This window comes from Microcaecilia unicolor, unplaced genomic scaffold, assembly GCF_901765095.1.
Source record: "Microcaecilia unicolor unplaced genomic scaffold, aMicUni1.1, whole genome shotgun sequence".
Classification (NCBI taxonomy): domain Eukaryota; kingdom Metazoa; phylum Chordata; class Amphibia; order Gymnophiona; family Siphonopidae; genus Microcaecilia; species Microcaecilia unicolor.
The window spans coordinates 103,856-116,255 of NW_021963925.1; the positions used below are offsets into that span (position 1 = coordinate 103,856).

At 43.8% G+C, this 12,400-nt stretch overlaps 1 protein-coding gene across 3 annotated transcripts in view; it reads right to left on the reverse strand.

Annotated features, from left to right (window-relative positions):
* Positions 1 to 12,400, reverse strand: part of LOC115459789 (M-phase inducer phosphatase 1-like) — a 167,919-nt gene that overhangs the window by 29,994 nt on the left and 125,525 nt on the right. For all 3 annotated transcript variants that reach the window (XM_030189565.1, XM_030189563.1, XM_030189564.1), the window contains one exon: positions 75 to 173. In XM_030189565.1, the coding sequence (XP_030045425.1) occupies positions 75 to 173 (99 nt within the window). The remainder of the gene's footprint in view (positions 1 to 74; positions 174 to 12,400) is intronic.

Here is a 12,400-nt window from a genome sequence, read left to right on the forward strand (position 1 = left end):
TGCTGACATTTATTGTAGGACTAAATGTTTGCTAAAAATTAAAAAACTGATCTCTTAAAATGTAAACTGCTGACCTTGATATGACCACCTTCATATTCATAGGGATATCGGCAATCAATGACCACACAGTGCTCGATGGAGTTCTGATACCTGCCACTCAAGACTTCAGACATCTGGGGAGAAAAAAAAAAGTCAACGTAAGTTCACAGTTAATGGTACTTTATTTTTTTAAAGTCTTGTCTCTTTCTTCCAGTTGAGTTAAACCAGGCTGGGATCTGGCACCATAACACAAGGTGGGCAGCAGGTACAACCCTACCTGCCTGGGCAGACTAGAAGGGCCATGCTGGTCTTTATTTGCCATCATTTACTATGGTTACTTCACTTGAGCTACCCAACATAGTGCATCTGGATTTTCAGACTCAAAATCCCCTCATGAAAGATTCCAAAGGAAATTAAGAAGTCATGGGATAGGAAGCAATACCTTAGGGTGGATTAGTAACTGATTACAAGATAAGGCAAAGAGCATGATATTTTTCCCAGTGAAAGTAAATACAAATCTATAGGGTTCTCCTTTGGGGACTGTTGCACTCCAGGGAATTATATCTACAAATGTTCATATAATACACAAACATGTATTTGGATGGGCTGAAGTGGGCTTCAATGATAGATTCAGTAGTTGAATAAGGCTAGTGCCAGGCGGACTTCTATAATCTGTGCCCTGAAAATGGCAAGGACAAATCAAGATCAAGCATGCAAATATATTATCACATCATGCCTTATATTATGAATTTATCTTGTTGGGCAAACCAGATGAACTGTACAGGACTTTATCTGCCGTCATCTACTATGTTACTATACAAGTTACATGCTTAATTATGTAATTCCCCAAACAGGAGTACAGCTGTCCACAAGCTGCCAGGTGGAGGCTGGGGGGGGGGGGGGGGGGGGGGGGGGGGGGAGAGGGGCAGGCAAGGGAGCTATCCAGTGTAGTGTGAGCGCCATGTGATATCCAACTGAGAACTGCACAGGATTTCAGGAACTGCACGACTCACACTGAGCACCACATGGTGAAAACAAATCGAATAAGGAGTCCTCAAAAGTAGAAGAACACCAGAATCCCATGAATAGAGCACAGGGAAGGAAGGAGTGGTAAGCAGATGACGGCTCTTCAAAAACAAACTATAGGACACCCAAGCATTGAAAAAACATTTCTTTATTGATAGTGGCTAAAGACTCGACACTGTGTTTCAGCTAAACATGCCTGCTTCAGGAGTCTGAATAGCAGATAAATAATGGTCACAATGTGTCAAATGAGACAATAAAACTATAAATAAGAATACATATATATAAAAAAAAATATACCAAAATTTGACATCAGGAAGATATTGTAAAAACATGATAGGCAGGGGGTTCGTGACGTCACCGCACCAAGATGGCTGCCCGAGTGAAAAGCTCCAGCGGTCCCACATTATATAGCAACAAAAAGAGCGTTTACCCTGGTGTTTTAACATACCTCAGGAGCGAGGGAGGCAGTGGAACATCCAGTGAGTTGGTGGAGCATGGCCACTCGAGCGCCGAAACAGTCGTTAGCGAGTTTCGCTTACACAGGCCTAAGCGCGACAGAAGCGCAAGCCGCCCCCTCGGGGAAAAGCATGGCGGAAGAGAGAACCCTCGAGAACTCGGCGGTACAACAGGCGCTACAAAGCTCCCAGCCGCTCTTCACGCTCGATGAAACACAGGCAGAGGAGATGGAACCGATGATAGAGATACAGGACTGGTTGAAAGAGCTTACAGGAGAACTTAAGGCAATGCGTACCGATTTAAACACATTGGGAGCAGACCTTCGCGGTGAAATAGCGTCGCTTGGTCAACGAGTGGCAGACTCAGAGGACCGATTGGATGAGCAAATGGACTTGATACAGGCTATAACAGATCAGAAAGAGGAAGATAAGAAGAATTTCCAACAACTGTGGGATAAGATGGAGGACTTTGAGAACAGGAGTAGGAGACATAATATCAGGCTCCGTGGTATCCCAGAAACCCCTCAATATACAGACTGTGAGCAGATAGTACAAGTGGCAAGTACCCTCTTGAAAGTGTTGCAGATCACAGTAGAACCCACAGAGATTGCAATTGAACGGGCACACAGGTCCCTGGGAACAACCAGGAACAACCTACCAAGGGACATAATTGCCTGCTTCGTGGACTTTAAAATAAAAGAAAAAGTCATGCAGGCAGCGCGTGAGCGTCCTGAATTCACGTGGGACACACAGCGCATTCAGCTCTATCAAGACCTGGCAAACATCACGCTATGCCGGCGAGCGGAACTTCGCCCTATCACCCAATATCTTCGCTCACAAAATATCAAATACAGATGGGGGTACCCATTTGCGTTGTGGTTCTACAGGGAAGGAAAAACTTCATCAGATCAGAAGAGCAGAGGAGGCAGCGCTGATTTTCCCAGACCAGGACTGGAACATTATTAATGAGCCAAGGCCTAAAGTGGATACGGGCGCATGGCAAGACCCAGATGGCAGAGAGCGATAGTGGGGAAGGGCAGACTGCAGCACCAGCAGTCCGACACCACACAGACTCGGCAAACACTTGAACTTGGACAAACCAGCCGAGAAAAATGGTTTGGAATATATCTGGCATAACAAAGACTGGAAGCAGTGAGTGGCAATGTCGGCTGCCTCTTAGTTAAGGCGCCTAGGTGGTTAATAGACTGAGTGAGCATAAGTAAATAGATATGTTTAATGTTGTCTTAAGTTTAACAGTTATAATGTTTAACGATTTGGAATTGAAGCATAGCTGGATGATACCTGCAAGTTTAATAGGCGGTTAAGCGCAAGTCATGGAAGTGGGAGGCGGGATTCTCACGAAGACCCCTAATACACCAACCTTTGATATGGAGGGTGTAATCAGGCTATGGGGCGGGACAGGGGGAGGGTGGACATTGGTTAACACTGAACAAGAGGGATATGGTCTCCTGATATGCGGTCACGTGGGGAGGGTACCCTAAGAAATTTAGATGGACATCATTTTTAGGGCACAATGAGTACACTTGAACTACTTACTATTAACGTGAAAGGGCTTAATTCACCGACAAAGCGTCAGCTCCTCTTTAAGGAGGCACTTCGGCTGCGAGCTGATATTATCTTGGCCCAAGAGACACATCTATTACCCATACACGAAAAATTTTGCATACATGGTCAATATCGGGAAATCTACTTTGCATCAAATTATGAGGAGAGGAAAAAAAAGGGAGTCTTGATAGCCCTGGCGAGGGGGATACCCTGGCAGGTTCAGCGAGTAGTACGGGATAAGGGAGGGCGCTATATCTTACTTATCGTACAATTGGGTACAGAGATCTTTACTTTGCTGAACATATATGCCCCTAATGAGAAACAAGGATCTTTCTTTGAGGAACTATCAGAAGTCTTGGCAAAGTATATAGCAGGGGAACTGATAGTAGGTGGTGATTTTAATCTCACTCCGCACCCACACACGGATAACTCAACTAAAGAGATTCGATATGCACGAACTGATAGGGCAAAATTACGTAAATTCATGAGCTACTGGCAACTGTTAGATATCTGGCGGCACTACAACCCGCTATCTCGCAGTTATACATTCCACTCTGCGGTACACACCTCGCAGTCACGAATTGACCTCTGGCTAGGGGGGCCAAACTTGATACAGAGAATACGAAAGGTGTGTATACAAAATAGAACTTGGTCTGATCATGCACCTGTCACGCTCACATTGAGCTGTGCAATAACACGGCGCTCTAGGCCATTATGGCGCCTGGATGATAGCTTATTAGTGGACCCAAATATACTAAAACAACTAGAAACGGGTATACAAAATTATATCAGAGACAATGACAAGAGAGACGTGACCAAGGACGTACTATGGGAAGGGCTTAAAGCAGTTCTGAGAGGGCAAATTATATCCATACAAACCTATAGAATACGCCAAAAACAAATAAAAACACAACAACTACACTCAGAACTTAGACACTTACAACAAATAGGGGCTCAAGGACCACATTTCTCAGATGCAGTTCAACGATGTCAACAGATTCAATTAGAGCTTCGCGACCTTCAATTAGCAGAGGTGGCGGAAACACTTCAAAGAACACAACAAGAATGTTATGAATTTGGTAATAAGGCGTCGCGCTTATTAGCATATAAATTAAAAAAGCAAAAGATGAAAAACCACATCCATATAATAGAAGACAGTACAGGGCAGCAGCTAACTGCAACTGAGGACATTAAATGTACTTTTTGCGCCTTCTATAAACAACTCTATTTAGACGATATTCAGCCCGGACCCCAGGTGATTCACGAGTATTTAGACAGGATAGATCTCCCTTGCATTACCCACAACCAAGCTGAGGAACTCTCTGAGCCCATCTCCTTAGAAGAGGTACAGTGGGCTATTCACAATCTGCCTAACAGAAGGCCCCAGGACCCGATGGGTTTACAAACAAATTTTACAAGAGTTTTGGAAAACTTTTAGCACCCTTATTGGTCTGGGTCTTAAATGCCATAGAACATCAAACTGAATTACCATACTCATGGCGTTTAGCCATATAAGTATTCTCCTGAAACCGGGGAAGAACCCGGCGCAGTGCGGATCCTATAGACCCATATCACTGTTGGATACGGACCATAAAATTTTTACGAAAATCATGGCTAGACGATTACAGAGACTCATGCCGGGATTAGTGCGGGAGGACCAAACAGGATTTATAGAGGGAAGACAAACATTCGATAATATTAGAAGGGCACTTCATTTGGTACATGAGGCCAATAGCACCCAATGCACAACTATCTTGCTCACTTGACACTGTGAAAGCGTTCGATAGAGTACATTAGCCGTACATGTTTGGTGTTTTGCATAAGATGGGGATAACGGGCAGATATATAACTTGGCTGCAACAATTATATGATACACCGCTAGTAGCGATAAATATTAATGGAGAATACTCGGACACCTTTCTATTGGAAAGGGGGACACGTCAAGGGTGTGCACTGTCCCCCCTATTGTTCGCCCTTACGATGGAACCTTTAGCTCAAGTAATTAGGATGAATGAGGATATTCATGGGATCCGCGTGGGCCAAAAAGTACTTAAAATCATGTTGTTTGCCGATGACATTCTATTGACACTGACAGACCCCTCCGATTCGCTACATGCCATTGAACATAATCTGAGAGAGTTTGGGCAAATAGCAGGTTTCAAAATAAATATGACAAAATCCGAGATTTTAGGACTCAATGTGGGGAGGAGGATAGGGGCAATATACAAGCCCATCACCCCTTTAAATGGACAGAACGTTTTCTTCGATATCTGGGAGTCAATTTGACACCTAAACTAGAGGATATTTTCGAGGCAAACTTCCCGGGCAAAGTACGGGAAATACAAAATTTAGAGAGATGGGAAGGGATGGAACTATCTTGGATAGGTCGGGTACAAGCGATCAAAATGATAGTATTACCAAAGATCCTGTACCTCTTTATAGCACTACCGCTCCCGATCCCCAAAAAATTCTTCCAGCAGCTAAAGCGTAAAACATTTGCTTTCATTTGGAAACACAAGCCTCCGAGGGTGCGAGCAGAAGTACTGTACCAACCCAAAAAAAACGGGGGCATGGGAGTCCCGAATTTTCTTCAATATTTTCAGGCAGCGCAGCTGAGAATCTTGGCAGCGTGGGTTAATGAAGAAGACAAATCATGGCTTCAAATAGAGAAATATTGGATAGGTCTTAATCACCCAGCTGCGCTGCTATGGCTCCCCCTCAGACGGGTTACAGCAATGGCAAAACTGCTGCCCACTGCAATTAGGTTCCCCCTAATGACATGGAGTATGCTACGGCAACAAAGTTGCCCACAGAGATTATATTTTCGCAAGATGCATATCATCGGGGCACGGGGGTTTAGTTGGGAAGAGGGGGATAAAATATATAAGCAATGGGGACAGAGGGGGCTACGACAATTGGGTCAATTATGGGAGGAGGGGGCATTGCGCCCATATAGTGAATTGCAAGAAGAATTTGATCTCCCACCACAACGCATGTTTTATTACACTAGACTTAGGGATTATATTTTGCGGAAAGCTAAAGGAGAATTACAATTGGTTGAAACAGAACTAGAACGAGCAATGGGTGGAAATAGTCGTAAAAGATGTGTGTCAAGAATATATGCGGCATTGCTATCACCTAGGAACCCAATACTGGCTTATATACAGAAGTGGGAACGGGATACAGGGACCACATACGACATGCAGAATTGGTCACGGGCGATGGGGTTTTTGTTAAAGGGCTCGGTGAATAGCTCCATGATAGAAAATGGATATAAGAGTATGTAGCGCTGGTATTTTACCCCACACAGAATAGCGAGAATGTTTCCAGGGGCCTCGAATCAATGCTGGAGGGGATGCCAAGCCAAGGGGGATATGATCCACATATGGTGGTCCTGCCCAAAGATACAAATGTTCTGGCGGGATTTACTTACATTGATGCAGCAGATCTTGGGCAGCGTTTATCCGAGAACTGTGGATCACTGTTTGTTGCAGTTCCGCCCTCCAGGCATAACTGTTGCATTGCATAAGCTGGCTTCTGCGGTCTTGGGAACGACTACGATCGCGATTGCCGCGGCCTGGAAACAACAGTTAGCTCCTCCACTTGTTAAAGTTATACATAAAGTGGACTATGTATCAGATGGCAAAGCTAACAGCAATGAAGAATGGCCGGATGATACAGTTCCACAAGGTATGGGACAAATATAAGACCTGGAGAGCGAAGGCAGGGATCGAATTAGACGCCCCACAGCTAGTGGTACCAGCGATATAGATTCAATTTATAAGCCCCGGTACACTCAGAACAGTCATATCAATTACATAAGTCACATGCACAGGAGACCTCTAGGAGAAGGAAGGGGGAGGGGGGGGAAGGGAAGGGTGATAAGATGTAAAATGTGTTATTGATATATTCTATAGGCACACTGTATTCGCATTTAAAATAAAATAAAAATAAAAAAAAAAACATGATAGGCAATATATACATAATAAAATGGCGCAATGGCTCTATTTGCGGACGATGTTTTGTTATTTGTGACTACGCCCTTGACTACGTTCCCTAATCTTTTACGTACTATAGAAGAGTACTCGGCAGTGTCCGGGTTTAAGGTAAATATGACAAAGTCGAAGGCTTTGAATGTCACTCTTCCGGCAGAACTAGGGGAAACTTTGAAGTCTTCCTTCCCATTTCATTGGGCTACTAAGGGAATTCGTTATTTGGGGATAAATGTGACCTCAAACCTTTCCGAGCTTTTCTCGGCAAACTATAAGGGCTTGGCTAGAGTGATTGCAGAAAACTTGGAGCGGTGGGGGGGATTTGGCTGTTTCATGGTTTGGCAGGATAGCTATTGTTAAGATGAATGTATTGCCCTGCTTGTTATATTTATTTCAAATTTTACCTGTGATGATGCCCAGGTGATTTCTTGCAGCTTTGCAGGATCGCATTGTGCGTTTCATCTGGGCTGGTAAGAGTCCGCGGGTTGTCGCTTTCTCTTCTTTATCAAGAGAGGAGAAGGGGTGGGCTGGGAGTCCCTAACCTACTATGGTATTATAAAGCGGCACAAGGGAAGGCAGCAGTTGAATGGTATCAGGATTATCCGGACAGGCAATGGGTCCATTTGGAGCAGTTAACAGTGGGTCAGAGGCCGTTGGGTGCACTCATGTGGCTTCCAAGGTCGCAAAGATGGCTGGGGGAGGGATTGTTTTCATCTGTTCATGTTACTTTTCACTACTGGGACAGCCTTTTTCCAAATGAACTGTGTGTTTTATCTCGTCTGTCACCTATCACGTTTAATCCTTTGTTTTTGCCTGGAACCATGAGTGGGGTATTTACACGATGGTATGGGGAGGGATTCAGAACTTGGGGTCAAGTGTTTGAGGCGGACAAGATGCTGTCTTTTACTGCCCTGGCAGAGAAATATCCTGTAGTGGGGAAGGATGAATTTGCGTATTGCCAGTTGTCTCACTTTCTCAAGACAGCGGCCATACGATCGGTAATGGGTAGGGAAAAGTTAAGCCTGGAAGAGATCTGTGAGAAGCTCTCATCCTCTACAGGATTGATCAGTTGCACATTATATTTTTTCATAGGAGGGGCTGGCAGAAGGAGCTGGGCATAGTCTTGGGGGAGGCAGACTGGGAGAGGATAGAGCGGGCGGCGGCGAAGGTGTCTTTTCATATCCCTTTTAAAGAGAATGCAGTGAAGGTACTGTTTAGATGGTATCTTACTCCTGACCGTCTCCAGCGTATATATCCAGCCTCCTCGGGCTTGTGCTGGAGGGGGTGTGGCAAAAGGGGAACAATGGGGCATCTGTGGTGGACCTGTGTGAAAGTCAGAGCGTTCTGGAAAGCGATACATAGTAGGTTGCAGAGATGGCTGGGGTGCACAGTAACATGGGCTCCTGAGGTCTTCCTTTTTTCTGTGAAGGCAGTGGGTTTGACACCTGCTCAACAGGCATTGATGAGGCAGACATTGGGTGCAGCCTGGGTGGTCATAGCTTGTTATTGAAAACAGGCTGTGGTCCCACCAGTCACGAGATGGCTTCAAAAACTGCAGTATGTTTGTGAAATGTAGAGGCTCTTAGCAGAGCGCAGACAGCAGAGGAGTAAATGGTATTCTGTTTGGAAATCTTTCATTCTTAGAGCTCAGAGTGAACAGTGAAAGCTGTGTGAGTGGTGTATGGATGGATGTGTCACGGGTTCACCCCGTGGAATGGTAGGGGTGGGAGGGAAGGGAGGGATGTGTGGTTACTGAAGGGGGATATATTTCCTAGTTCAAAAACTTTACAAAAAAACTTTGAAGTTCTTTGTGTTTTTTATAAGGATGTTGAAACTGTCGGAAGGCGGTGCTTATGAAGCCAGTATATGTATGTATCAGTTATGTTATAATATGCTGTAAGTTTGCTCCATGAGCGTTTTGTCATGTTTTAACAGTGAATAAAGACTTCATGCAAATTAAAAATAATAAAATGGCGCACCAGGGCATACATAAAAATAAATCTAAACAGCTCATATACATTTTGATGGTTGGAGATAGTTAATCAGTGGACTGAATGGCAACCACCATTAATACAATGTGAAAAATATAGCTACTGTTTTAAAAGTACAATTCTGTAGAGAAATAGGAACGGTAGGGCAGAGGATATAAAAAAAAGTATTGAAAAATAGATACTAAGTACCCTGAATCATAACTACAAGGGTTTTGAATACAAAAAATAACATTGAAAAATTTAAGAGAAATACACTATATGTACACTAAAATAGAGCGAAGAAACAAAGTACAACCAAAAGCAAGATATTCTACAGGGGTGGTAAAGCGGCATATTGACCTTGTAACTGAAGTGTGTTATAAATATCTCAAACTCAAACTTCAATTTGCCCACACAAGATATGAGCTGATCTGGAAGGGCAAAGTTGAAACACACAAAACATAAAAGAAAAGTATGTATGTAGTGTGAAGAATCAAGAATGAGAAAGTATATACAGAATAAGGAGATCCAACAAAGTTGGCAATCTGTGTGTGGGTTTTTTTTTTTTTTTTTTTACAGCAACTATGACGGATAGACTCCAGGGAGTTACCAACATTTCCAGCAGCAAATGAGAGGCAGATATCCAATATGGGGGAGAGGAAGAGTCAGGGGCATAAACAGGTTTCAACAATTCTCCAGCAGGGATCGACAATGGATGAACAGTTGGAAATGAATGTTTCTCTTTTTTTTTTTTTGTTTTCCATTATTGAAAAATAATACGATAATACAAAATTGTCAATGAACAATACAACCATAAACCAGCCCTATTGAGTAAAGCATAGAAACAAATGCTAACAGCAGCTTAGCCCCAATTCTCCCCTCCATCCCCTTCCAAGGTAGAGCTCTCTGGTCTAGGTATCAGATGAACATGAGGTATCCGGACGTGAGGTCCATTTAACATACAAGTCCCAAATTTTATGGTATTAGTTAGATGTCCTGTGCGCATGGCGAAATGTTCTTTTCGTTGTGGAAATTAAAACGAATAAAAACTTTTTCCCCGAGAGATGTATTTCGTCACCTAATACAGTCCATCGTTTTATGCCACTTGGATTATTGTAACGGAGTTTATGCTGGATGTCAAGGGCAACTAATTAAGAAACTGCAGACGGCCCAAAAAACACAGCGGCTAGATTAATTTATGGCAAATCCAAATTTGAAAGTGCCAAACAGCTCAGAGAAATTCCATTAGCTTCCAGTCAAGGAACGAATCACCTTTAAAATTTGCTCCCTAGTTCACAAAATTCTATATGGTGAAGTCCCTGGCTACATGCTTAATGTAATCATACTACCTCCCACGAATGCATTGAGATTATCCCGTTCATATTTAAACCTTCATTACCCAAACTGCAATGGACTTAAGTACAAATCCATATATGTTTCATCCTTCTCTTTCATCAGCTCGCAATTATGGAATTCTTTACCAAAGACTATGAAAACCATCCACAACCATCTAAATTTCAGGAAATCACTTAAGACCATGCTATTTAGGAAAGCTTATCCCAAGGACTAAGCATGTGTCTCCTCTGCTTGATACACATCAATCTAGTGACAATTTTGGACACATTCACCCTTCCCTCCTCTCTCCTGGTTTCCCTTTTCGTCCCTTCCCCATCCTCCCCATTATTACTTATGTAGGTTTTCAGTTGTATTAGCATACTAGGAAAAAATGCCCGTTTCTGAGCGCAATGAAACGGGCACTAGCAAGGGGCCCCCTCCCTCCGAGCTAATTGCCTTGTTAGTTGTTCGCTGTGGCGTTTCCGTTTCGGCCCTCGAGTGTCATAGCTCCGCCCTCGACGTCATGACGTTTTGACGCGAGGGCGGTGCAGACACTCCAGGGCACACTGGATATCTCGGGCGCCTCAACTTCCGTGGAGGCTTCAGAACGTTGGGGTTGCCTTTTATATAGAGAGATTATTACTGCATTGGCGTCTGCCTCTGCGGTGTGCTGTAAGTCACATTGAGCCTGACGCTGTTGGGAAAATGTGGGGTACAAATGACAAAATAAAATAAATAGCTGTGAGTCTAGACATCAAATGAATATTGTCCAGCTTACGAAAATTATCTGAAGGCCAGGAAGAGTGGGGCTCTTCTATGCCACCGCTAAGACCATCTTACTTGCCACAAACACCTGTGTGGCAAATTGGTGAATAGGCCTTTTAACTCCACGAGGGTTAAAGTGCAGGAGACAAAAGTCCATTTTCATAGGATAACTAGCTGCAGTTACATTAATGATAAATTTCAAAACATCAGCCCAGCACGTTTGAGAATCCGAGCATGACTACCAAATGTGAAACATATCTCCCTCTAAACCACACCGGTGCCAGCAGAGTGAGTATAGTACCAACAGTAACATATTTTGTGCCCATTCTCCACCATTGCACTTGAGATAGAAACCTGAAGTAAAGATTTAAATACTTTTCCCATTGTGAAAACTCATATGTTACACCCATAGCCTTCTCCCACTTAGATAGATAGTACTCAATGGGTTTACGGAATTAGAGGAGAGCCCTATAAAGTCTAGAGATACCACCTCTCCCTCTCCCACACATAAGCCCTTGATCAATTAGGGTCTCGGACAAGCTTAGGTCACCTCTTGCCCTACATACGATGAAGTCTCGTAGCTGGTGGTATTGAAAGGTCTGCAAGGGGGGGAAGCCCATATTCTTTACATAGCTCTTCAAAAGACAAAACTACACCCTCCTCCCATATTTGACCCAATTTGCAAAGACCCAGGCCCTCCCACAAGCTGTAACAATAATCCTGGGTACCTGGGATAAAGTGTGTGTGTGTGTGTGGGGGGGGGGGGGGGGGCAAAGCAGATAAACATGTGCAGAAAGTATGTATGGCCTTGGAAAAAAATTTTTGTATCCTACTCCAAGTGCTCAAAGGCCACTGGAGCAGAGGTGGGCAACCTCTAATTATCTCTCCTAGAACCTGTCTAGGTAGCCATGGTATTGCTCTCAGTGGGTAAGGGTCTAACCACCCCTGCTCAAGCAGTTTCCAAATCTTCCCAGTACCCTGGAGCCAATCTGCCAATATTCTAAGATGGGCTGCTTGATAGTATAATAGAAAAGATGGGACTCCCACCTGGTACATCACCTCTTTACGCACCCATGGTGGCCTTTTCTTCCAGATGAAGGAGAAAACTCTACATTATAAACCCCATAGGAATTTGTCTGGTAAGGAGATAGGCAACACAATGAATAAATATAGTAGTTTGGGGAGTATGATCATTTTAATTGTGTTGATCCGCCCTACCCAGGAGTGTGTCAACCCCTCCCAATGGTCTAGT